This window comes from Fonsecaea erecta (genome assembly GCF_001651985.1).
Source record: "Fonsecaea erecta strain CBS 125763 chromosome Unknown Scaff7, whole genome shotgun sequence".
NCBI lineage: Eukaryota > Fungi > Ascomycota > Eurotiomycetes > Chaetothyriales > Herpotrichiellaceae > Fonsecaea > Fonsecaea erecta.
In genome coordinates this window covers 1,870,547-1,894,910 of record NW_017387250.1, presented here as the reverse complement: position 1 = coordinate 1,894,910, position 24,364 = coordinate 1,870,547, and the positions used below count along the sequence as shown (strand labels likewise).

Sequence of the window (24,364 nt, the reverse complement as noted above, 5' to 3'; positions counted from 1 at the left end):
ATGAAGGAGAAGGATCAAATGAAAGTGAGACTAAGCTTTCCACCGACACGGTCTGGGAGAAGCATGAGATATCAGACAGACTACCATAGATTGCTACCCAAAATCTCCATTTGAGATCTCAGATGCGTAACGGAAACCGCAGATCACGGATCATCGGTGTGGACTACACTTTCTCGACACCACCACCACGACCTCTAGAGCATTCCGCAGTATTTCTCTCTCTCTCTCTCTCTTTCTTTCTTTCTTTCACGGTGATAGCGTCTTTCAAAGGAGGGGACGCCCTCCCATCTTCGCCTTCGCCCTTTGACTGGCCCTTTCACTTCTTTTTTCTTTTCTTTTCTTTTCTTTCTCAAAGCACGACCGTCTCCCCATCCACGACCCCAAACAGCCCCTGCATGGGGTCCTTGTAGTCGGTGGCGAAGCCGCAGAACGGCGGACTCACGCCGTAGCCGAGCAGGCGCTGGGCTTTGGTGGGCAGCGCGGACGCCACCGCGGGAGGCACGGTCAGGTATTGGTTTTCCACTTGGCGGTACATCCCTAGAAAGACACCGGAGGAAGGGTTAATTAGATTTTTGTGCCTGGGGAGAGAAAGAGAGATGTGTGTGTGTGTGTGTGTGTGTGTGTGTGTGTGTTGTGGTGGGTGTGCGTGGGTGTATATGTGTGAGAATGCTCTTTGTGCGTTTTATCTGTGGGGGTTTTCTTCCAACGATAAAGACCTTCCTTTCCTGCAAGAGTCTAAAGAATAGACAATGGAGAGTAGGGACAGGGTAACGAAACCCACTTCTGCGAGGTTGATTCTGGACGGATCAGGGAACTCAGAGGAATCAATAATAAATGACCAACCTTTAGTGAGAAAGATGCCGACCGTCTCCCGAACCTGGTCCCTGTTATTGTACGAGGGGTTAGTTCTCGTTCCGATTCTGGTTCACGGTGGGCAGCAGCCCCAGATGTGAAGAAGAAACCTTCCCGAACCCTGGCACAGCCCTATTTCCAAGCTGCGGAGTTGGATATTGAGCGAAAAACTTACGTTGTTTGATTAGCACCACCGGCGTGCTGGACCCGGATGAGACCATGTCAGTGCTTCAATGTCGAGAAACGAGAGAGAATGAGATGTGTCGGCTCAGTCAGTACTTACATATGTACTCCCGAGAAAGATGGTGGCATCGCCCGGCTCCAACTCAGCCGGCACAGCCTCGTGGTCGTACGGGCAGCGATCATCCTTCCAGCGATGGGAGCCCGGGATGATGACGGTCGCCCCGTTCTCTCGCGTGGTTTTGACAGTTGCGGCCACGCACCCGATCAGCACAGAGTCGTGTCCCGACCGGATGTGGTAGTCGATGTCGTCCCGATGGAGGCCCTGCTGCCGACTGCCCGGGTTGACCTGGAACCCAACCGTGCTGGAGATCTGAGGCTTGGATATGGCCACCTGCCTCTCTTGGCCGATCCAGTACTCGAACTTGGACGTCAGCAGTCGAGACGCCACCTCGCTGAAGAGCGGGTTGAGCGCCAGTTCCACGCACGTGGGCGACTTGCCTAGCAGACCGATAGCTCGCCGCGTTGTTTTCGGGAAGAAGCCGCTCTGGTCGCCCCCGTCGGCGTCGAAATGCGGTTTGAGATCACGGCGGATTTGTTCGGCTTGTTCAGGGCTGATCAAGTTCGTCACGATGACGGCACCGTCTCGTTCGAGGATCTCTTGCACCAGGTTCGCCGTGGTGTCGGGGTGTCGGGCATCAACTCGAGTGAGTGTCGGAGTCGTGGACGGGGCAGTTGAGGTCCCCTGGGTCGCCATTGTTCAGGACAGCGGAAAGAGTACCTTTGTGTGCTTCGCGCAGTTGACGGGTTGTGCGCACAAGGAGTGGCTCGACACACAGTCTTAGTACCAGAATTTGAATATAAACGACCTCTATATATAAGTACACAGAGTCGTGGCCAAAGAAGAATTAGAGCCTTAAGCATGCCAGACACAATTCAGCAAGCTTGCCCAATCTCTACTGGCATACCACGATAGTTCCTTCATCTGTAGAGGAGTTTGACATACGATGTTGCTGAAAGTTATCCTGCTGGCGTGGGGGTGGCAGAGGACATAGTGCAACGGCCTGATAGGTCAAGGAAAAGTACTCCTCTTTGGGAAACCGCCCAAGGACGAACGAGGTAGTGATCACTCCAAAAAGTCAAACTGGGGGACGACGTCCGGGGTGTCGAACTGTGTCAATCGGGGACAGATCCAGGCCCCAGTTTGCGGCGACAGCGAGATGACTAAAGGACCGAAGAGTTCGTCCGTGTAAATCCGATGATTTCCGGAGCTCGGAGCCGAGGGCTTGTTGCGGTAGTTGAGAAGTTGCAGAGACCCTGTCCGTCCTTCAGCTTGTCACGAAAGTCCATCAGGTTGTTGTCAGAGATGAGGGCTCGAAGATCACTTTACTTGATTCTTCTCAGCCACTGATGGCAAATCAGGCTTTCACCATGGGCAGCCGCCACATAAGACGTGATGACTTGCCCACTGTCGATGCTCATGCCTCAAGGCGACTTGACCTTTCCCCCAGTTGAGCTGGATATCTGGGATATACATTGACAGATCATCTATAGAGACACTGATGAAGTGAGACAAGGGGCAATACACCGGGCTTCTCGCAATGGATAATTCTGATATCCGGAAATGCGACTCATCCGAAGCTTTGAGCTAGCCCGAAAGAGGAAGTACAGAACTCCAGTTCTTGGCGGCTTGAACCAATCAAAATGGAAGCAAACGTTCTCCAAGGACAGTGTGCCAGCCTCGTAGGTCTTGGCGTTATCAGAATCTCCTGAAGAAGCCAAAGCGAATCTAGAGTATAGATGCCTATGAGATAGAACTGTCGCCACATAATAAGACCAGAGTCACCGCTTGCCATTGAAGCGGGCATGACACATCCCACCTTCCTTTTCAGCATCGAAAATCCTTACTTTTGAAACATATGCTTCGCCATGATTGATCCACCTTCATCAGTCGTCACAACGGTCAGTCTTAGCTTCGCCGTTCCAGAAGCACGGTCAGAGCAACAGCACAAGGACGAGAATCAACCGTCTCTTCTCATCATTTTGACGCCGTTGTTTGCAGCTAGCATCACTCTTCAACGTATCCCGTTCCGCGAGGGTACCTGCGAACCTGTCCATGCTTTATATTGGAGAGAAGATGACACGTCCAGGGACAAATTGCATGCTATTCAACGTCGGATCCTGCGACTGCGATGCCCAACGTCGTCTTCGTCATCTTCCGTGAGATCGATAGTAATTCCCTGGGATGTTTGTTTGCGTTTCAAGATTCGTTTCGATTGACGAGGTGAACTCTGGGGCGCTTGTGTCATCGAAGGACGTTTAGAACGGGGTGTCGCTGGCTTCTTCGACGTTTTCGGAACCGCTTCGTCCAAGTCATGATCGTCATCGTCTGAAACTTGGTGTGGCGCATCCGCGTCTGTTATGGCTCCGTCATTGGTATTGTCATGTGTAGCCTGCGGCCCGAAGGTCGCATCGTCCGATGGTGCATCGCGGCCATGGGCTGCGGACCTTAATGACCTTCGAATTTTCTCCGGCTTCGACGAGCGTTGACGCCGGTTCTGTGTCAATTCCCTGTCTGTGGCATCAATGCTAGCCTGTGGAGCGTCCATTGCCCCACCAGCCAACCCACGATCGGTCGGCTGGTCTGCCTCGACTCGAGCAATTGGGGCAGTCGAATCTTCAGCGTCGTTCGAAGGGTTGACGCGTGGTTCTTGGGACTGCCTCCTCGAATCCTCCTCGTCGGTTTTCGGTCCCACACTGTCTCTTTGACTGCTGTCTCGAACAAGCAGAGATCTATCTTTGCATAGGGTTTCCACTTCGTCCTTGAGTTTAGAAACCGCGTTTTCAAGTTCTGTGACCCTGCAAACAGATATACGTCGATGACCAACGGGCTTTGCAACATACAAATCCTTCTGGATTCCGGCGATGTGTGTGCTCAGGGCTAGGAGAAAATGCAAGTGCTTCTCTATCTGAATTTCTTCGCGGAATGCTTCGAGCTTGCCACACAACCAATCGTGCTCCGCCTGCCTCACCCCGTGCTCGGCGAATGGGCCATTGGGTGACCGAACCTTATCGAGGTCCAGCTTCAAGGTTTGCAGCAGGTTTGCCTGTCCAGCTAATTTGATCCACAAGGACTTCTGCTCTTTGTCAATCTTTGCGACATCTTCTCGATCCCTTGACGACTTAAGGTCTTCGAGCTCTTTACGAATCGGATCCAGGGCATCCTTATATTGCTCAGATTGTTGCTCAAGCAAGTTCAACCTTTCCCTTGACGTGTCGACGACTTGCTGTACACTCTTCACCAGTTGGCCCAATTCTTGTTCAATCTGCTTCACCCTTTCATTCAAATCTGATCCCACTGCAGACTCTCGCATCCAGGCTTCCAAGGTGGCTACTCTCGTCGCAAGTTCGTCCTTGGCTTTTCGCTCCCACGACACTTGCTGGACGTAGGATTCTTCCAGTCTTTGAATTCGACTCTGCTGCTTCTCGAATTCAATTCGAGACAACATAATCGCGTCTGCTTGTTGCGAGGCGCGATTTTTTTGGTCTTGTTCGAGAGCGCGCACCCTAGCCGACAAAGCCTCATTGCATTTGTGAAGATCGGTGGCAAAGTGCTCGGATTGCAGACGTAGGTAGCGGGAACACTGGGTCTTTCTCGTGGCCACACACATATCTTCCTCAACTTTCGCTACATCACGATCAGCTTCAATTCTCTTCTTTGTCTGTTCAGCCTGATCAATGACATCGGGAAATTGAGAGCTCCTTCTTTGTTCCTTCTCGTACTCCTCTTGAGCGGCGGTGGCTTTTTCTGTGAGGAAAACCCGTTTGCGTGCCAAGTGGTCGGCGTTGACGAACTCCGCGATACAGCAGGAAAAGGCCTCCTCGAGATCAGGTGGTAGTAGCGAAATGCTAGGAGTAGTGTCTGGATGGTTGGCAGTGCCCGGTAGATCACTTGTCGAGGTTGTATCTTCTCCCCGACGGTCGGAAATCCCGCTTCCGATCGCATCAACACCATCGGCCGGACGGATCATCTTGAGTCTGCCTCTGAGCCGCGGATCTGGCGTCGGGAGAGAAGGATCATTGGCTGGAGATGATCTTTGCATATTTAAAGAGCCGTCTCCTCGCAGGCGACGGACGGAATGTATACTCCTCGTAGTGTCATCGAAGTGTCAGGTGTTGGAAATGCTGCACTACCGAAAGGACGTGCACTTTGATTCGTCAGTGGAGAGGACGGTACCAAGTTGTAGTCTAGAGGGTAAGCGGTTGGGTTGGAAGAGGGAGGCTCAATAGGAATTGGAAGCTGAATTTTGGGCGCGCCGAGTTGGCATACAACAGCCAGATGAATCAACCAAATGATACAACGTCGCTACCCCCTTCTGATTATCTCCTATTGGTTTGCTGCAAGCAAAGGAATGGGACTGTACATATTTACTGTAGCACGTGTAGTTGCTCGCGGACCGCAGGCGTGGTCGCCCCCGTAAAACGTGAAACACGTCTCCCGCAAATGGAAGGTCATCCGATCTCGCGAACTTTTCGAGAAGAAACAGCGTCTGCAGCAACGTCTGGACTGACAATATCAATGCTTGGTTTCCGTCCAGTCGCCTTAGTCAGACTCCTCTCTACATCTTTGCCTAAAGTCCTTTCGTGAACACGAGATGGCGGCGGTGAGTTCTCCTCGCGGTTTGAGTATTCGTTGCTCCACTGACTCGCGCGCAGCCCATAACAACAGTGTCCGAAAGCCGTGAGGTTCGCGGCCTCAATCTCATTGCAGCCCATTCTCATATCCGAGGCCTCGGTGTCGATCTCGCGACCCTAGAAGCCAGAGCCTCGTCCCAAGGGCTGATCGGGCAAGAGAAGGCGAGGAAAGCCGCAGCAGTCATACTCCAGATGGTGAAAGAAGGCAAAATCGCAGGCAGAGCAGTTTTGGTCGCCGGTCCTCCTAGCACGGGAAAAACTGCCATCGCAATGGCTATGGCTCAATCCCTGGGTCCTGATGTCCCCTTCACAATGCTCGCATCTTCCGAAATATTCTCCCCTGAAATGTCCAAAACAGAAGCCTTGACGCAAGCCTTCCGCAAGTCCATTGGTGTACGGATCAAGGAGGAAAGTGAGATCATTGAAGGCGAGGTGGTTGAAATACAAATAGATAGAAGTGTTTCAGGGGTAGGTCATTGTCCACGGGCTCGTTCGGGTCATAATTGACGAGTTATCGCAGGGCAACAAACAAGGCAAACTCACCATCAAAACAACTGACATGGAAACGGTCTACGACATGGGCACGAAAATGATTGACTCAATGACCAAAGAGAGAGTCATGGCTGGCGATGTCATCTCAATCGACAAATCCTCGGGGAAGATCACGAAACTAGGGAGGTCATATACGCGCTCGCGAGACTACGACGCAATGGGCGCAGATACCAAATTCGTACAATGTCCAGAGGGCGAACTGCAAGTACGGAAAGAGGTTGTTCACACCGTCAGCTTGCATGAGGTTGATGTCATCAACTCGAGAACGCAGGGTTTCCTGGCCCTCTTTTCTGGTGACACGGGTGAGATACGGAGTGAAGTACGTGATCAGATCAACACCAAGGTCGGGGAATGGAAGGAGGAGGGTAAGGCTGAGATCATCCCCGGCGTGTTGTTCATTGATGAAGTGCATATGCTTGACATCGAGTGTTATTCATTCATCAATCGTGCCTTGGAAGCAGATCTAGCCCCGATTGTTATCATGGCAAGTAACCGAGGGAACACTCGCATTCGAGGGACGACATACAGCTCGCCGCATGGCCTTCCATTGGATTTCCTGGACCGCCTCGTTATCATCAGTACGCAGCCATACTCTGCCGACGAAATCTCTCAGATCCTTGCCATTCGAGCCCAGGAAGAAGAAGTCGACATCTCAGCAGATGCGCTCGCCCTTCTTACCAAGATCGGCCAGGAATCTGGGCTGCGATATGCGAGCAATATCATCACGACATCGACACTGCTAAGTCAGAAGCGGAAGGCGAAGGAGGTCAGCATTGAAGATGTCCAAAGAAGTTACAGATTATTCTACGATCCGACGAGGTCAATTAAACTCGTCAATGATTTCGAAAAACATTTCATCAGCGACGCTGGTGATGTTACATTTGCGATCAATGGTACCAACGGAACGAGCGGTGATACGATGGACACGGCCTGAAGGATCTAACGACCCCTAGCGATAACCAGTTTGATTTGACGATAGCTCTTCTTCCGGACGATGGCGTCGTGCTGAGTATGGGCCCGCGTCCGCAATTTATCGTCCGAGGAGGTTGGCCAGAGACACCACTGCTGCACCACTTGCCGATGTGGACACCTTACTTGCAATCGAGCGCGTTGGTGGAAGGCGGAGCAGCATCGGGAAATGGACCTCAGAGTTCTGGGTCTTTGCCGATTTGAGTAAAAAAAGGCTGGACCACATTCGAAAGGCTTTTGGCAGGATGGCGCACGAGCTCAGAATGCCAGATCTGGGTAGGTATGCAGCAATGCAGGATAACTCCAGGCCCTTTGTCCGCGATTTGTCTAGACTGGTCGAGAAGCGCCCCGGAATGAACCTGACAGCATATTCGAGCAAGCATCCTCCTCATGTCCCACATTCAAGCAGATGTATAAGTGATTTCAGTTTTCTCAGAGCTTCAGATCGACATTACGGGGAGGAATCGAATGTGTTCACCGACTTGCTTCAACATGAATTTTCTTTCCCTGCGGACAAACCTTCTGAGCTCTCCACTGCGGCTTGAGCCATCGCTACCCCGGATGTCTTCGGGGCTATGTGGGGTACCCCAGACAAGGCTGTATACAAACGATAGCCTTGTGATAGTCTGCCCATTCCATGTGGGGCAATTACACGGGCCCAGGTTGATCGGCCTTTATTTCGTTCTCCGACTCCGTTCAGAATGCAGCTCTCGGTCGCGGTCATTGCTGCGGTCATTTATCTATCTCCATTGGAGCACGCCGATGTGCGAACACTGGAAATGAACGATCAGTTTCGGGGCCACTGAAGTGGTGGGGCTCGCCGAGCCCTGGACAATGATGCTTCATCGATCGATGCCTCCAATGCTGCTTGCCGAATGATCCGGGGGCCTGGCCACATCGCCTCAAAAGCATGCTATCACACAGTTCACCGCCCTTGGAGGACATGGACGGGTGAGAAAGATGTGTCCAGCGCACGAGAACCGGGTTGCCATGACAAGGTGACATTTCCCTCACGTCTCCAACTTCAGGCATTCAAGTAGACCGTCTTGCGCCCCGGCATCAGAAGGCCCCAACACGTTTATTATATGGTCGTTTAAGAGGTGGGGAACACTCCTCTCTCCTGCAACATGGCATAGATTTGGAGATTGTTGGAGAATTATCAGCATTAAGACCGTGCAGCTTCACAGTTATTACTTCAGGCCGCAGCTCGCCCTCCCTTTCAATTCCCCCTTGGTGTTCTGCTCGGAAATTACCTGCTGTGAGACACTGGCGCACGATGCCTACCTCGTTTGAAGAGAAAACCGCGAGTGCCGAAGTTGAGGTTATCGAACGGGCTCGATCAGAGGCTCGTCATATACCAGTCCATGAAATCCCCCTCGACCTGGACGACCCACACAAAGCCGCTCTGGAAGACAATCCTGAGAAGGCAGAGACCTTGACGTGGACCACTCTGTTAGCTATAGTGGTATCTGCGCCACCATCCATACGTGACCTGTGCTTAGCCGTACTGACGTTTTGTTGCAAGTCCCTGGCGTTCTCCTACGTCTGCCCAATTTCTTGTGGCTTCACTCTGGTCACAGGGATTTTGGTGCCTATCGGTACCGACCTTGGTGACACCGAACATCTTTCCTGGATCGTGGGTGGATGGAGCATTGCGTCTTCCGTGAGCTTCTCACTGGCGGGGTCATTGTCAGATGTCTTCGGTCGACGATGGACAATTGTGGCCGGCGAAATTATTGCCATTGTTGGCTCGGTATGATGACACGATCTTCTCTGATCAAGAGGAAGCTGACCACGCCGCAGATTATAGCGTGTACCGCCAAATCGACACTCATGCTTGCCGCCGCATCGACAGTCATTGGTTTCGGATGCGGTATTATCTTCGTCAGCTACGCGGGAATCCAAGAACTCGTCCCCAACAAATGGAGAGGCTTGCTAGGTCTGAAGAAAGTTCCTCATTCTATCTCACAGGACTGACACTCGGTCCAGGGCTTACCGAATGTGCTATGGTCCTACCCTGGGCGCTCGCCGGGACGCTGATAGCGACGACCCTGAATGCTAACACGGCCGCAAAATGGCGATGGTGCTATTACATTGTGAGCTTCAATATTCTCTCGCGTCAACTGCCCACCATCCGGGTGCTAACTGACGCAGGGCATCATTTATGGCGTCTTGAGTTTGATTGGAACCCTGATCTTCTACTGGCCGCCTCCCCGTCCTCAGTATGATTTCTTCAAGTCCCGTTGGCAGCAAGTCAAGGAAGTCGACTATGTCGGCTTTCTCTTGTACACCGGGGGCCTGACGATATTTCTGATCGGACTGACTTGGGCCGGGACCGATGGACATGCCTGGAAATCCGCCTCTGTGGTTGCGCCCATCGTTGTGGGTTTGTTAACCCTGGCTGCCTGTTTCGTCTACGACTTTACCCTGGCGAAACAACCATTCTTTCCATATTCCTTGTTCCGGCAAGTACGCGAGTTCACCGTCCTTTTGGTCGTGGTCTTCGTGGCAGGTGAGCGGCTTCAGCTTGATGTTTCACGGCCAACAGAAGATTGTTAACATGATGCAACAGGCTTCGTTTTCTATTCTTTTGCAGGCCTGCTACCTCAAGGGTCTCTCTATATGTTCACGAGCGACCCGATCCAGATCGGCGTCATCGCTCTGCCCAACGGTTGCGCGCAGATTCTCTTCGGCGGCATCGCGACACTTTTCATGGGCAAAGTTGGTCATTTGAAGCTTCAAGTAATTGTATTGCTGGTTTTTCAGACAATATTTACGGCGGCTTATGCTGGTGTGGTCCCCACTGACCGGGCGGGATGGATGGCGTTCCAATTCTTCGGAATGGGTCCTTTTGCCATGATTACTCTCCTCTGCTATGTGATTGCGGGATTGAACGTGCCTTTGCGTCACTTGGGAATTGCTTCCGGGTTGATTGGCACATTTCGCAGCGGTGGTGGGAGCGTGGGCAACGCAGGTACGGTGATCTGGAACAACCTCCTGAATAGCTTGAAGCTGACCAAAGGCCCCAGTCTTCAACACGATCCTCAACGGTGAGGTGAAGAGCGAGATCCCAAGGAAGCTCGCAGACGTTGCGACAGCTTACGGTCTCTCCTCACAGCAACTCGCAGCTCTTATCTCAGCCACGGCGCAGAATGCCGTAGGCGTGCCAGGGGCTTTCGCCACGGTTCCTGGAATAACTCCCGCGATTGAGAAAGCGGCGGCACTTGCTTACAGACAAGCGTACGCCTTTGCTTTCCAGAGAGTTTTCTACTCGTCTATTCCTTTCGGAGTCATTGCCATAGTCTGTGCACTGTTCATTAGGGACCCCTCTCAGTACCTCACCAACCACACCGCCGTCCACATGGTCAGAGAGGGGGCTCTTGGAAAGACTCCCCGGCAACAAAATCCGGAGGCAGAGGATGGAGCGAAGTGAGGCACCATTACAGAGAAATCTTCGGAGGGACGTTAGTGTCCCCGCGGACGCAGGCTAACAAGAGCCATGTGTCGGAGGATAGCGTCCCTCGAGAAGCATATTGATGAGATGGATATGAAAGAGCTGCCCAGGTTAGTCCTCGTGGGAACGATGATGCATATGTCGAGGCAGCACCAATAGTGTGCTGGTCGTTACTGTCGAGACGTATTACACATACATAACCAACACAGGGAGTGATCGCTGTAAATCTTATAAGGAGGCATCATCTCGTATATCGTATATGGGGATGTGGAGCAGCTCCGCATTTTCTCCCACGGGGTCAATAACTCCCCCATCTTTCTCTCTACTCGGTATTCTGGTTGGACCATGAACACGACTTTAAGTCCTGGCTTCATACATTAGATGGGGCTGCTGCTCGCTTCAAGTGACCTCTTTGCGGTGTTTATGGCCGAGACCATAATCAATCTCTCCTCCGTTGACCGCCCTGTAGTCGTTCAGATACTGACCTGAGCCACAATGGCGACCAAGCCTCTACGCAACAAGAAATGCCTCTATTGCGACAGGAAATTTGGCAAAACGGAACATCTCAAACGTCATCAAAGAGCCCATACTGGAGAAAAACCGTTCAAGTGCTCATTCTGCGACGGTGAGTACGCGCGCCGTGATGTGCTCCTGCGACATATCAGGAACCACCACTCGGCTTCGGAGCGGCAGACCGTGTCCCCTTCACCAGTGACCGGTTCGCACGCGCACGCCAGTGAGCTGGTGGAGGGGCAGGCCCAATGCGTGGCCAAGGACAACCCGCCGAGCACGGTCGACAAACAAAGACACAACGATACGGGAGAGGTTCCAGATCAATTGGACCTCCAAGCTTCTCAGCGAGCTAGGCCCGTCCTCAGTCCCGACATCCCTGAGGATCGAAGGACGGCCGCCGCTCCGCTTGAAGGCTTTGATGACTGGTTGGGATCTCAAGATTTGCCTCTGGCGGCCAACATATGGGACGATCTGTCTCAATTCGATTTCATGAGTTTTACGAACGATGCACGCTTCAGCCTGTCCCCTTACCGCCCTCGGCAAACTATCCATTCGCCGCCCAAGGACGACATATCCGATGAGAGATACGCCAAGATAGCAAGCCTGTGGCCCACCAAGAGACAGACGCCTCGACGGCTGATCCAGACTCTCTGGCGTGACGTGGCTTCTTTCCCGGAGGAGAATATATTCTCCCAGCCAGCTACGACGGGGCTCGGTGGGAGTGCACCCCCGCAGACGCTCTCGGGTGAGGTCGCGGAGTCGAGATGGGGCTTGGACGAAGAGCGGAGGGCGAGATTGATTGAGGACTGCGCCCCGTTGAACATGTCATTATGGCAAAGAGCAAACCGAGGGGCTGAAGCGAGTATCACAAGCAGTGCGAGTGACTCCCAAAGTCAAGAAAGCGGCACACCTGCCAAGTTCCCCTCCACCCAGATCCTGGACATCAGCCTCGACATCTTCTTCCGTCGTTTCCACCACTTGATGCCGTTCATCCACGAACCGACATTCTCCGCAAAGAAAGCCTCCAGCACGCTTCTGTTCCCCATGTGCCTCATGGGGCTGACCATGTTGGACTCGGTCCGTGCAAAGAGATTCGTGAGCTCTCGTCTGGACGACGCCATTGAGAGGTGCCGCCGCGACCTGGTTGTGAGTTCGCAGAAAGGAGCCCAGCTGGGTGAATTCTTGACCACCATGGCGGCTTCAGTCCTGTTGTTGTCCCTGGCCGCCATCTATCCCAAACAGCCTCTTTCTGAGCACTCTCGGCTCCTCTACAACGAGACCATCAACGCGGCCCAGCAGCACGGGCTATTTGCTCCTCAGGAAGGCGAACATCTTTCGTCGGCCATGATTCATTCCTTGGACAATGTGGCCATGTGGAGGGCGTGGACACGCATCGAATCGGCCAAGAGATTGATTCTGTGCCTCATCATGTCGGACTCGTTCTTCTCCGCCGTCGACGATCATAATCCCATCATACGGACCGGGCACCTGCATTTCTATTTTCCCTGCAAGACAGAATTGTTCCAAGCCGCCACCGAAAGACGATGGTCTCAGATGGTCTCGGCCGGTTCACTGACGATCATGCCTCTGATGACACCGCAGCTGGCATCAGCTACCCTCCCTCCGGCCTCGGATGCTAGCGCCTTGGGGTTCTTCGGTCTTTTCTCAACGGTTTGGGTTCGAATGTAAGTGCCATCCGTCCCCACCGGCAGCCCTCGAGCGACGGAGATAGTCATTCCTCGCAAGCTTCCCGATACCACAGCCTGCTAGTCGTCATTTGCTAACTCGGAAGTTCTCGCAGTGTGGAGGCGAGATACCGGCATACCTCTGTCACTTCCGAGCAGCCAAATCTTCCGGTCCCAGCAGAGATCTTTGCCCACGACGAGCACGCCGTCTCAATCGCCCCCTTCCTCATGAGGATGTGGAGGGCGTACGGTGACACCATGTGCATTATAAACCCCAATTGCGAGGCTTTCTGGCACCACCTGAACATCTCGATGACGGCCGATCTCGGAGTATTTGAGATTGCTTCCGGCAGGGAAGGCGCAGAACGTGCAAAGAACGCCCTCGACGATATTGCTACCTGGTCTGGAACAACCGCCGCTCGCCGAGCATGTCTGCATGCGGCACAGATCTTCTCGTGTATGTCCAAACGGCGGCCCATCGACGGGACGTCGTATGAGGCGGAGATCGCTCTGGTGCATGCCGCACTGGTGCTGGGACTATACGTCTTCGTGATGATGCCCCAGCCGGACGAGACAGAGAAGCCAGAGCAGCAAGCCCAGAAACAACCCGATGCATTCGAACTTCTGGACCAAGTGGACTGGAACCTCGTTGGTGAAGTCGGCTTTACCAGCTACGGCACCAGCGGCACCGACATCGACATCGACATGGGCACCGACGGGACAACGTGCCCGGCGAAAGAATTCATTCGGAACGGTGGACCGATCTCTTTCTCGGGCGTTGTGCAAAACAGCGGCTACGCTTCTGCGAGGAGGATGCTTCTCGAGTATGTCTATCTGTTGGAAGACGTGGGCACGCGGTACAACGTGATGGAGTTCTGCCACATCTTGCGTATTCTGAGCGATGCGCTGATCGACTTTGACTCTAGCGGTGCTGAATAGTCAAGATCAAGTCTACATCAAGATTACGTCTTATGTTTGCTGGCTTACGAGCATATATATATATATATACCCCGTACTCTGTCGTGGAAGGGGGAGATATTAATTTATTGTAAACCCGAGGCACCCACAATGACGTGATAAAGGATCTACGAGCTCAAGTCCGCAGCCAAAGTTTCGTCTCCCACAAACTCCCCCGAAGTACCAAGTACCTCGTCCAGTCCATAACACCATACACCACTTTGCACTCCTGTGTTCCGACGGCACGTCAGGCACGTAGGAAGGACAATGACCACGCTGAACCTGCGACCAGCCTCCTCGTCCCTCCAGCATGTTCACGTCCCGCCACCCCGAAGACCGGTTCCGGCTGCGCATGCACCGCGCACGCTCCGTCGACCTCACTAACGAGGAGCTCGTCGAGATCCGTGCCGCCCAGCGCACCTTTGAAGGGGCGTACATCCGCACGTCGCTGTCGCAGTTCTCCTTCGCCCTCGTCGTCCTCAAGATCTTCACCTCCGAGTTCTACTCCATCGGCGCGCTGTTTGCCGCCTACGCCGTCGGCCTGCTGCTGGTTAGTGCCTATCGCAGACAGCAGGGCAACAGACAGTTCTTCAACGAGGTCGGGGATGATGGATTGGGCAGGAAGAGATTTCGCACCAGTGGCAACGTGGTCATTGCCCTGACCGCCCTGAGCATTGCCGCGTACGTGAGTCTGCTGGTTTTGACGCTGAAGCTGGAGACTTGAGACGGATGTCACACCAAGGAAAATATCCGTACAAAAATGACTCGCCGTACGAAGAGATGGAGCCCGGTTCGACCCCGAACACGGTACAAGCAATGGGGTATCCGCAGTATTTGCGCTTTGGGTACTCTCGCCGGGTCAACTCCCTCCGTGGCCCCTACAACCTGGACGACGACTTTGAAACCGTCAATGAAATGAGCTCAGGTAGAGCTTTTCACCTGGGCACGATGTCGATCTCTTCAGCGAGAGATTCAGGAGACAGTAACTGGATGCACTGAACCTCGACGTCCGCTGATCTCCCACCTGTACAAACTACGGCTGTATATCAGCCCAAGCCAGGGACGGAATTCCACTTTCAGGTATTAGAGGGACATGTTGCACGATTCCTGCTAGCTTGACTCAGTCTCTCAACCTCGGCAACGGGGACATGGAGACAGAGGGGTTCAAAGGGCATTGTCACTTGATGGAAGCCAAATGACTCAAAGATCTGGCAGAGGTTTAAATATTCTCACCACGTCAAGATGCGGTGTAGTATATCGTCATGGATCCTGCAGACATGGGATTTGGTGGAGGTGCCGGGGCATGGCTGGCGGTGGACACTGGTTGACCTGCACAGCTTTGTCTTCTTTGTATGAGACCTGTGATCATGACAAGGGATAGACAGACGGCAACGATGGGAGGACTTGTTGACTTTGATAGTCAGGAACATAGTAGGCGGACTATATGAGTGAAAAGTTTTGCGGAACAACATTAATCCGCCAAGCCGTCCAGTTCACTTTCCATTCCTTGCCTCGAATAATGGACTCGACGAAAAATCAGAAATGGCTCACAACAAGCAAGACATTTGATTCACTCACCTGGTTGTGGGAAATTGTTTTCTTCTTCAACTGTATATAGACTTCGTTTCTCTCACTAACACAAGAGGTGGTGGTGAGGATTGATGCTCTACTCCCCACGTCCTCGTCGTTGTCGTCGTCGTCGTCGTCTTCTTCTCTAGAAGTCGAACCGTTTGCCATCATTATTCTTTCCTTGTTTGCTCCTTGACAACGCTTTGTCGTTGCTTTCTTCTCTCACATTTGCAAAAGAGATTGAGCGGGTCGCTTGCCTTCTACCTTTCTACCGCAGGCGTGACCCTGCGACTGCCTTCGATAATCAACACTGGAAGAGGCAATTGCCTCCCATCTCTCAACCTCTTTTCTTCCCTCCCTCCTCGCTCAGAACCTTGCACAACTTTCTTTCTGCTCTACGATGCATCCGAACCTCAGCAACCTCCAGACATGGCGGAACAAGTCTCATTCCTCGAGCCACTGAAGACGGTTCACGAAAATCGTTCGGAGGAAGTGTTCGGTACAACTCGCTCTCCCCTTCTACTCGTCCTCCTTAGGTCTCTGATCTAACTTTGTCGTCCAGTCCGGGCATTTGTCGTCGAGATTCCGGCCAAATTGACGAGCAAAGCACTTGGGTAAGTGCCTCAGAGACCCTCACAAGTGAGCAAGAGCTGACCACCGTGATTAGCATCGTCAAGCCTGTGATTCCTAGCGGCGGCAAGCACCCATCATTCAGTCACTTTCGCCGTGTATGCTCTCTCACTCACCTACCCCTCGACTTGACGTGGCGACGTGATTATGATGCTCGGGGCCTACAAACCGTCTTTTTGCTGGTGCCAAACACCGTCGTTCCGTGGGAGGACATCAAGGCGACACTCGTGCCACACATCGATGTCGAAGGTCTTCCGCGTTGCTTCGATGCTGTAGTCCCGAGCCACGCACCTTTGAGTGTAGAGCAGGCTGCCCTCTGGACGCAACGGTACTGGCCATCAGTCTACAATCCGGCGGCCCAAGTCATCCAGGATGCTCCACCTCTTCACCAGCTTCGACGGATGCGAACCATGCTTGAGGTGCCGGCCGCAGACACGTACATGGCGCTCGCAAGGAGAGCTGCCGAGGCATCCAAGGAGCTCGGCCACGGAAGAGGCGTTGGTGCTGTTGTGGTAGAGCCCGAAACTGCCACAGTTGTCGCGGTTGCTGGCGATGCCCGTTGGTGGTCAGATGATCCGGCGACTCTTCAATCGCTGATGGCAAACAAAGGAGAGGGAAGACCGGAATATCACGCCGTCATGCGTGCTGTCGCCATGGTCGCCAACAAGGAGCTGCGTCGACGCATCAGAGCCGGTGGTCACCTCAAGTTTAAGGACACATGCACTGAAACCCCATCTGGCCAAGCGCTCACACCCGTCGAAAGTCAATATGAAGACGATGGCCCAGTCCTCCAGGACGTTACCTCTGGACTGGCGAACGTCGTCCTCGAGAACACCGAGAGTGATGCCATGTCGGCCAAACGAGCGGCTTCTCGGGGCGAAGGGTATCTCTGCAGCGGACTCGACATTTATTTGACACACGAACCTTGTGTTTGCTGTGCCATGGCTATGATCCATTCGAGATTCCGAGCCTGTATCTTTGTTCAGAAGATGCCGGGCAGCGGTGGCCTATGCTCTGAACCCGGCGGCAATCGACTGGCATACGGACTGTTCTGGCGTCGAGAGCTCAATTGGCGCGTCATGACATTCCGCCACACGCAAGCGGCTGCTGTCGAAGGCGAAGAAGGCGCGTCGGACACAGCAATATTCCATGCTTAGGAAGTCAATTATTGGGAATATCGCACAACATCAACATCATCCTCATCAGGCGAAGTCGGCGACTCTGGTCCACTCGCCACCACCGTCTTGCCTACGGAACTCAACACCTTCGCCAAAGTAGCCAGCATCATTCCACTGCTTCATGGTATGGCCGTCGAAAGGCCCGTTTATCGCTCCACCGTCTCTGGCATCCGTCCACCTATACTCCCAGAGTGGTGCCGAGGATTTGTCAGTATTGGCTTGAGTGTCTATGTCGTCGGGCTGTGGGGGGTCGTTCCACTCGTTACCAGTTTCTCTTCGATATTGTCGAATGAGTAGTTCTCTTTCAGTGTCGTACACCTCCGCTTGGCCTCTCCCTAATAAGATAGCCGCTGCACCGCTAATTTTTTCGATCTTTGCCTTTCGAGCCTTCTCGACGGCCTCGTCTTCTGCTGCCATGTGTCCCTCTGTCCCCCCGGTTTGTTTCTTGTGCTTACTTTTTGGGTGCCACTTGGCCTTCTTGTCCTTGCCCTTTGCAAGGCGGGCGAGGGCTTCCAGGACGGTTTCGCCGCGTTCCAGCAGCGGAATGAGCTCAGCCAGGACGTCGCCGGTGGACTTTGCATCCTCCTCCAAGTCACGTTGTCTGCGCTCTTCTTCTCGTTTGTCGGCGGCCTCTTTTGCTCGCCTCATTTCCTTCTTCGACATGCCTTCGAGCCACACATCATGTATCGCGTCAGGATCGGCCGCTTTTCGAACATAATTCCCCTGGTCGTCAAAACGGCCCTCTTCTTGTTCTGCATTCATGTTGAAAGCGTCCAGCTTGGGAGCATGGGACTTCTTGCTCCCGGCCCCAAGTTCGGGATCCAGTTCGCCCGTACTGGCTCGTATTTCGTCGTCCACTTCGCTTTCACTGCTGCTCTCCACCTCATCGTCCAGTTCTCTTGCTTTTCCCTTGCCTCGCCCATCCAGCGAGAAATTGGCGGAGACGTGTCCGCCACTTTTCGAGCTCTGAATCTGTCCTTCTATCTCGTCTTCGTCGATGAACCGAACTGCCTTTTTCTTGCCGCCTTTTCGCCCCGCGTCGCCTTCTGAGTCGTCCCCGTCTTTGAAATCGTCCTCGAGATCAGCGAACATGTCATTTTCCACTTCCCCCCGGGATTTGTCCTTGTCCGCCTTTGCATTCGCTTTCGCTTTTCGGTCGGCGCGGGCGTCGAAGTTATCGTTGTCCGAGTCCGAATCGTAGCCGTCGATGTTGACTGCGCCACGCTTCACCTGCTGGCCCCGTGAGCCGATGACGTCTGCTTCCAGGATAGCATCCTCCTCCAACGCATCAGGAGCCAGGGCCGACGGGTTGCGCACGTCGAAGCGCGGCTTTTTGGTGGGTTGGCCGTAGAAGTCATCGTGGGAATGGGAGGTGGTGCGGACATAGTCTTCAGCCGCACGTTTGAAGCGAGGCGTGTTATAGGCCATTGTCGTCGTCGTCGGGGGTAAGGCAGTCACAGGTAGTTAAAGATTGTCCTGGTTTGTGGCCGAATTTGTGAAGCTGGCCGGCACAGGTGATCGGACCCGCTGGGCGCAGTATGTAATAGTGCCGCGGCTCCAACTAAGGTGCGTCACTTCGTCGTCCACTGCGGACGCAGACGGTGCCTGACCAGACCTCGCGACATCGACTTCACCGACTTGAGTGAAGGGCACTCCGTCTTGTATTCTAACTCAACCCAGTCACATCCACGTCCACGCGACGCCCTCCTCTAGTATCATACATCGCCAAGCCGCGCCCTCTCGCACAAAACAATCTCTGCCCTAAAACTTCTAGGCTTCCTCGCCCCGCGCCTCTGCCACTCTTCATCCCCCAGCAACCCGCGCCATCCTGCATCTTTCATCACTGCCTCTCACATTAGCCAAAGCCAGTACGGTCCAAATGGTGAGTGTACTCCGTGTGAACCGTCTATTTACGTTCACTGACATGCGCAGTCTTTCTACCACGATCCGATGGAGTACCCTGCATTCATGCGGGGTGGTCCTCCCCTTGGACGCTCGATGGGCCGCTTCGACGAGTACTACCGCTGCTACCCCGTGGTCATGATGAGTGGACCCGACCGGAAGAACGTCAACTACGGTGGAAAGGTGTTCATGCCGCCGTCGGCGTTGGACAAGCTGACAAGACTTCACATCACATATCCCATGGTGTTCGAGCTGATCAACGGAAATGCGGGAAAGAGTACCCATGCTGGTGTCCTTGAATTCATCGCTGAGGAAGGGAGGATCTACTTGCCGCAATGGGTATGCACACCGTTCCCACGAAAAGTTGCCAAGGTACATATATACTGACATTCTGGCCTAGTTGATGAAGACTCTTGAGTTGGACCCCGGTGATCTTCTTCAGATCAAGTCCACCGACCTTCCCCCCGGCAAGTTCATCAAGCTCCAACCTCAGTCACCGGCCTTCCTCGACATCTCAGATCCACGAGCCGTCCTCGAAAACGCGTTCCGCAATTTCTCCTGTATGACCAAGGGGGATATCTTTACGTTTGAGTACAATGATCAGACCTACGATATTGCCGTGTTGGAGATCAAGCCAGACACAGACTCGCACGCCATTGTGACCATGGAGACTGATCTGGAAGTCGACTTCGCCACCCCGGTTGGATACGTTCCCCCGGAGCGTACGAGTGGGACAAGCACACCTCGAAGTGGCGTTGGAAGACCCGTTGGTGGACCGGTGCATTTCCAGGGAACCATGGCGCAGTCAATCAACTATGGAAGCATCGCCCCGTCCTCCAACACTGCTGCCGCTGGTGCCCGCGCCGTCTCGTCGCATTTTCTGTCCGAGGGCCACAAGCTCAGCTCGAAGAAGGGATCGAAGGCTCCAACACCCAACGCATCTACGCCTGTCGGAGGAGTGTCCACAAATGCCGACAAACCTGCACCACCACGAAACACCAACGGACCCCAACCCTTGCGTTTGCCCCATGGAAAGCTGTTCTTCGGCTACAAAGTCATCCCATTGCGCAAGCGGAACGAAAACGGCGAACCTGTTGGCGGCGATGAAACGAAGCCTCACTTCAAGGGCCAGGGCCAGACGCTACGCCAGAAGAAACGCGCCGCTGGCGGGACGGACAGTGGGACCGCGAGTGGTATGAACAGTGATGCGGAAGGCAAAGCTAAGCCAAAAGACACTGGTCGGAAGTAGCAGGTATGACTCGAGGAGGTTGTTTGATCGACGAATTGACTGCATTTATGCATAGCGAAGGCGCTCGTGACGTGTGATGCACATAGAAAGAATGGGTTCGCTGGAGCAAAGAGAAGCGATAAATACGGACATGGACAAAGGCGTCTGAGTACGGACGAGTTATGGGGGTTTGTCCTGTCACCAACCATTCATGGAGCCATGCAGGTAATGAGCTTGGAGTTTCAAGAACGGCGCCATCAGCACTCATGGACGGAATGTTCTTACGGAGTTTGGGGGGGGAACGAGAGCTTTTGATAATGCTAGAATAATCAGATACACACACCCGTGACACCTACGGACTTTTTTCTAGCATATGAACACTTCCCCTTTGTTCGGGGGTCGATAACCCGAAAGACCGTGCAACTGTGCTGTGTATATACAACTACGTCATTCAACATCAGGCCACGCCTCTCTGCAGTAAAACCATGTGAGAACCAGCATCCAAACATGGCTTTTTCTGGTGATGTCGCTGTGACCAAGATGCCCACTATAGACCCAGCCATTGTCCGCGCCTTACACCTCGATGCCGACACGGCCCACATCTCCGCCCACGGCGGCTCGGGCTTTGCATCGACATTCCGCATCACCACAGCCACCACGTCCATCTTCGTGAAGCAGTCCCGCTCACCCGGTGCGGATGTTATGTTTCAGGGGGAACACGCCTCGCTGAACGCCATCCACGACGCCGTGCCCAGCCTGTGTCCCCAATCTTATGCCTGGGGACCGTTGGAGAGCGGTGGGGGATACTTCCTCGCCACGGAATTCCTGGACTTTAGTGGACGGCTATCATCAGCAGCAGCAGCGAGGACTAGAAGCAGCAGTGGCAGTGGCAGTGGCATGTCTCTCGCCCAGAAACTCGCAAGGCTACACACGACTCCTGCCCCGGTCCCCGAAGGGTACGATTCACCTCAATTTGGATTCCCGGTCACAACGTGTTGCGGAGACACGCCCCAAGACAACACATTCACCTCATCGTGGGCCGAATTCTTCGGGGAACACCGGCTCCTGGCGATCCTCGAGCAAGCCGAAGAGAATAACGGGAGAGACTCGGAGCTGCGCCGGGTGGTGGAACGGACGGTCCACGAGGTCGTGCCGAAGCTGCTTGGGAGCGACCACCTGGGCGGCAAGGACGGCATCAAACCGGTCGTGGTGCACGGCGATCTGTGGTCGGGCAATAAATCCCAGGGCAGCTTCGTTGGCCGCCGCGACGAGACGACCCGCGAGGACGTGGTGTTTGACCCGTCGTCCTGCTACGCGCACAACGAGTACGACTTTGGGATCATGCGCATGTTTGGCGGGTTTCATACGTCGTTCTGGAAAGAGTACCACGAGCTGGTGCCGAAGACGGAGCCAGTCGGTGAGTACGAGGACAGGGTATCGTTGTATGAAATCGTGAGTACCTGTTTCCTTTCTGCGGGATAGCTTTGATCTCAGTGGGGTGGTCTATGGCCTCAGCTTAACATACACAAGCTGACCCATCTATTTCTATAGTACCATCACCTCAACCATTACGCCATCTTTGGCGGCGGCTATAAATCTGGCGCCATTGGGATCTTGAAGAAGTTGGTGAGGAAGTACGGAGGTGAGCACTACTAACTAACAGCAGCCAAACTACACCTACAGAGATATTGTTTCTTGCAGCTCTGCTCCGAGAGACCCATGTCTATGCAACAAGTATTAATAGGAGGGAAGAAAGAGTTGCGGTGAGCCATCTATGTATCTCTAGATATACCTCGTATGTACAGGTCTGTGCAATGCAATGGAATACGGAGTACGGCGCATATGGATCCATTCATCCCCACATTACTGTATCCTTATCCAATGAATCAAGCAGCCGATACATTAATCTCGCGCCCTTGGTAAGACCATCGCTTTGGCCGCTCCATCGAGAACTGGCATATCCATATCCTTTTCGTCTTGATTCTCGTGTCATCCTTACCACCCAACCGGAAGCGATCCTGACGCGTATCGTCAGAGTGTCGTTTCTCTGCCCAACTCTTTCACGACCAACACTAACCCTTTCATATTCCCGCATCCGACTCTGACATTCACAAGGCTATGGTGCGGATAAAAGACGGGCGGAAGCCCAAGGCTCGATCGAGTCCAGATGAAAGTTATGACCGTTACCAGTGGCCTCGATGGCGCACCATGTTGTTGTTCCTGATTGCGGCCCTCTGCGTCGAGGAGGCGTTCAAAGACGGCTTTTACTACAGACCACACTTGTACCTGGCTTCTTTGATCCCGTCCTCCTTCCTCTCCTTGGATCAGCGTGTTTCGAGAATCATGGCCGCGACACCTCTGATGGGTGAGTCAAGTATTTCGCAGACAGGATGTTATAAGGGCCACGAGTGGCAACTGAACTGACCGGATCGACCCAGACGGCCATGATGACTTGGCATGGAGCATCCGCGCCAACTTCCACAACCACCTGTACGACCAGGACTTCCGGACCAAGTTCGAGGACGGCGGGATGCCGGACCATCTGGACCTGGCCCGGCTGAAGCAGGGCCGGCAAGGCGGGCTCTTTTGGAGTTGCTGGGTCGAGTGTCCCGCCGACATCTTTGACTTTTCCAATGAAAACTACGCTTCTAGTGAGTAGTTCTGTTTGGGGACGGCGGTGGCTCTCTCTTGACGTTGTGTGCAGCTATCGTCCTGGCGCTGTCGCAGATGGACCTCATCCACCGCGTGCAGGCCGCCCACGCAGATATCTTTTCCCCCGCCACGCTGGACAGCAGCACGGCCCTGACGGCTTTCAGGCGCCATGGGAAGCTGCTCTCCCCGATCGGGCTCGAGGGACTCCACATGATCGGCCGGAATGCGTCGATGCTCCGCCTCTACCACCAGCTGGGGGCCAAATACGTCACGTTGACCTGGAACTGCCATAACGCTTTTGCCGACGCCGCGCAGCTAACGATCGAGGACGACTCGCCGAACCCTGGAGCTGCTCGACCGGCAGCACCACATTGGGGCGGTCTGAGTCCGCTGGGTACTCGACTTATCCGGGAGATGAATCGGCTGGGCATGATGGTCAGTGTTTCCCCCTACTTTGTTGTTGAATAATTCGTTTTGACCTGTACTCGTCTAGGTTGATCTATCCCACACCCATCCGGCGACCATGCACGACGTGCTCGCGGGCAACCAGACCAAGTTATTCTCTGGAAGCCGGGCGCCCGTCATCTTCTCGCACTCGTCGGCACACGCGCTGTGTCCTCACCCGCGCAACGTGCCGGACTACATCCTGCCTCTGGTCAAGCAGACCGATTCTATCGTCATGGTGACTTTCGTTCCGGAATTTATCTCCTGCGTCAACTCGAGCACCCCCAACACCCTGCCGACCTTCTACCCGGCCAACTCCACGCTGGAGTGGGTGGCCGACCACATCATGTACATTGGCACGAAGATCGGCTTCGAGCACGTCGGCATTGGGAGCGACTTTGACGGCACCCCGACCACGCCCCGGGGGTTGGAGGACGTGAGCAAGTTCCCCGACCTGCTGAAGGAGCTCTTGAGACGGGGCCTCAGTGATCGGCAAGTCGAGGGCATCACGGGGGGCAATCTGCTACGCGTGTGGAAGAGGGTGGAGGAGGTGGGAAAGGAGATGCAGCGAGAGGGCGTGGCGCCTATGGAGGACGACATTTGAGAGAAAGGCACCCAGCGGAACCGTTCCTGTCTCGGACAATAGGGGATTGAAACAAGCCCATCAGTATATTATCGAAGTGTTTAGAGTACGAGGTGCTGGTTCAGTCCAGCTCTATCAAGTACTCGGTATTCGGGATATGACGTCGGAATGGAGCAGGTAATGCGAGACGTACTCTAGGTATTATTACCTCTCTAGAGTCTATAACAATCCTCTACTCTCTATATCAATTTACCCCTGAGATGGGTGAACGTTGGGGAGGCTCAAAATAGAACATTCCAAAACGGGGGGAGGGTGGAACGG

General features: G+C 53.9%; 10 protein-coding genes across 10 annotated transcripts; 7 read left to right on the top strand and 3 right to left on the bottom strand.

The window, feature by feature from the left end:
- Positions 1 to 349: 349 nt before the first annotated feature.
- On the bottom strand, positions 350 to 1,789 carry AYL99_08554 (hypothetical protein; the record flags this gene model as incomplete). Its single annotated transcript, XM_018840062.1, has 4 exons — positions 350 to 537; positions 844 to 884; positions 1,028 to 1,053; positions 1,136 to 1,789. The coding sequence occupies 4 exons, from the start codon at positions 1,787 to 1,789 to the stop codon at positions 350 to 352; spliced, it is 909 nt and encodes a 302-aa protein (XP_018691183.1).
- A 1,411-nt stretch (positions 1,790 to 3,200) lies between these two features.
- AYL99_08553 (hypothetical protein) lies at positions 3,201 to 5,063 on the bottom strand (the record flags this gene model as incomplete). Its single annotated transcript, XM_018840061.1, has 1 exon — positions 3,201 to 5,063. One exon carries the CDS (start codon positions 5,061 to 5,063, stop codon positions 3,201 to 3,203), a length of 1,863 nt encoding a protein of 620 aa, XP_018691182.1.
- Positions 5,064 to 5,687: 624 nt separating this feature from the next.
- On the top strand, positions 5,688 to 7,213 carry AYL99_08552 (RuvB-like helicase 2; the record flags this gene model as incomplete). Its single annotated transcript, XM_018840060.1, has 3 exons — positions 5,688 to 5,696; positions 5,749 to 6,195; positions 6,248 to 7,213. 3 exons carry the CDS (start codon positions 5,688 to 5,690, stop codon positions 7,211 to 7,213), a joined length of 1,422 nt encoding a protein of 473 aa, XP_018691181.1.
- A 1,311-nt stretch (positions 7,214 to 8,524) lies between these two features.
- AYL99_08551 (hypothetical protein) lies at positions 8,525 to 10,681 on the top strand (the record flags this gene model as incomplete). Its single annotated transcript, XM_018840059.1, has 7 exons — positions 8,525 to 8,713; positions 8,774 to 9,001; positions 9,052 to 9,187; positions 9,238 to 9,344; positions 9,403 to 9,760; positions 9,821 to 10,222; positions 10,278 to 10,681. The coding sequence occupies 7 exons, from the start codon at positions 8,525 to 8,527 to the stop codon at positions 10,679 to 10,681; spliced, it is 1,824 nt and encodes a 607-aa protein (XP_018691180.1).
- Positions 10,682 to 11,197: 516 nt separating this feature from the next.
- On the top strand, positions 11,198 to 13,839 carry AYL99_08550 (hypothetical protein; the record flags this gene model as incomplete). Its single annotated transcript, XM_018840058.1, has 2 exons — positions 11,198 to 12,900; positions 13,017 to 13,839. The coding sequence occupies 2 exons, from the start codon at positions 11,198 to 11,200 to the stop codon at positions 13,837 to 13,839; spliced, it is 2,526 nt and encodes an 841-aa protein (XP_018691179.1).
- Positions 13,840 to 14,167: 328 nt separating this feature from the next.
- On the top strand, positions 14,168 to 14,581 carry AYL99_08549 (hypothetical protein; the record flags this gene model as incomplete). Its single annotated transcript, XM_018840057.1, has 1 exon — positions 14,168 to 14,581. The coding sequence occupies one exon, from the start codon at positions 14,168 to 14,170 to the stop codon at positions 14,579 to 14,581; it is 414 nt and encodes a 137-aa protein (XP_018691178.1).
- A 1,274-nt stretch (positions 14,582 to 15,855) lies between these two features.
- AYL99_08548 (hypothetical protein) lies at positions 15,856 to 17,213 on the top strand (the record flags this gene model as incomplete). Its single annotated transcript, XM_018840056.1, has 3 exons — positions 15,856 to 15,925; positions 15,989 to 16,040; positions 16,094 to 17,213. The coding sequence occupies 3 exons, from the start codon at positions 15,856 to 15,858 to the stop codon at positions 17,211 to 17,213; spliced, it is 1,242 nt and encodes a 413-aa protein (XP_018691177.1).
- A 45-nt stretch (positions 17,214 to 17,258) lies between these two features.
- Positions 17,259 to 18,662, bottom strand: AYL99_08547 (hypothetical protein; the record flags this gene model as incomplete). Its single annotated transcript, XM_018840055.1, has 1 exon — positions 17,259 to 18,662. One exon carries the CDS (start codon positions 18,660 to 18,662, stop codon positions 17,259 to 17,261), a length of 1,404 nt encoding a protein of 467 aa, XP_018691176.1.
- A 451-nt stretch (positions 18,663 to 19,113) lies between these two features.
- AYL99_08546 (hypothetical protein) lies at positions 19,114 to 20,385 on the top strand (the record flags this gene model as incomplete). The annotated part of the gene is made up of 3 exons (XM_018840054.1): positions 19,114 to 19,116; positions 19,167 to 19,475; positions 19,537 to 20,385. The coding sequence occupies 3 exons, from the start codon at positions 19,114 to 19,116 to the stop codon at positions 20,383 to 20,385; spliced, it is 1,161 nt and encodes a 386-aa protein (XP_018691175.1).
- A 486-nt stretch (positions 20,386 to 20,871) lies between these two features.
- AYL99_08545 (hypothetical protein) lies at positions 20,872 to 24,064 on the top strand (the record flags this gene model as incomplete). Its single annotated transcript, XM_018840053.1, has 6 exons — positions 20,872 to 21,816; positions 21,916 to 21,990; positions 22,480 to 22,729; positions 22,803 to 23,015; positions 23,069 to 23,451; positions 23,510 to 24,064. 6 exons carry the CDS (start codon positions 20,872 to 20,874, stop codon positions 24,062 to 24,064), a joined length of 2,421 nt encoding a protein of 806 aa, XP_018691174.1.
- Between the last annotated feature and the right edge of the window lie 300 nt (positions 24,065 to 24,364).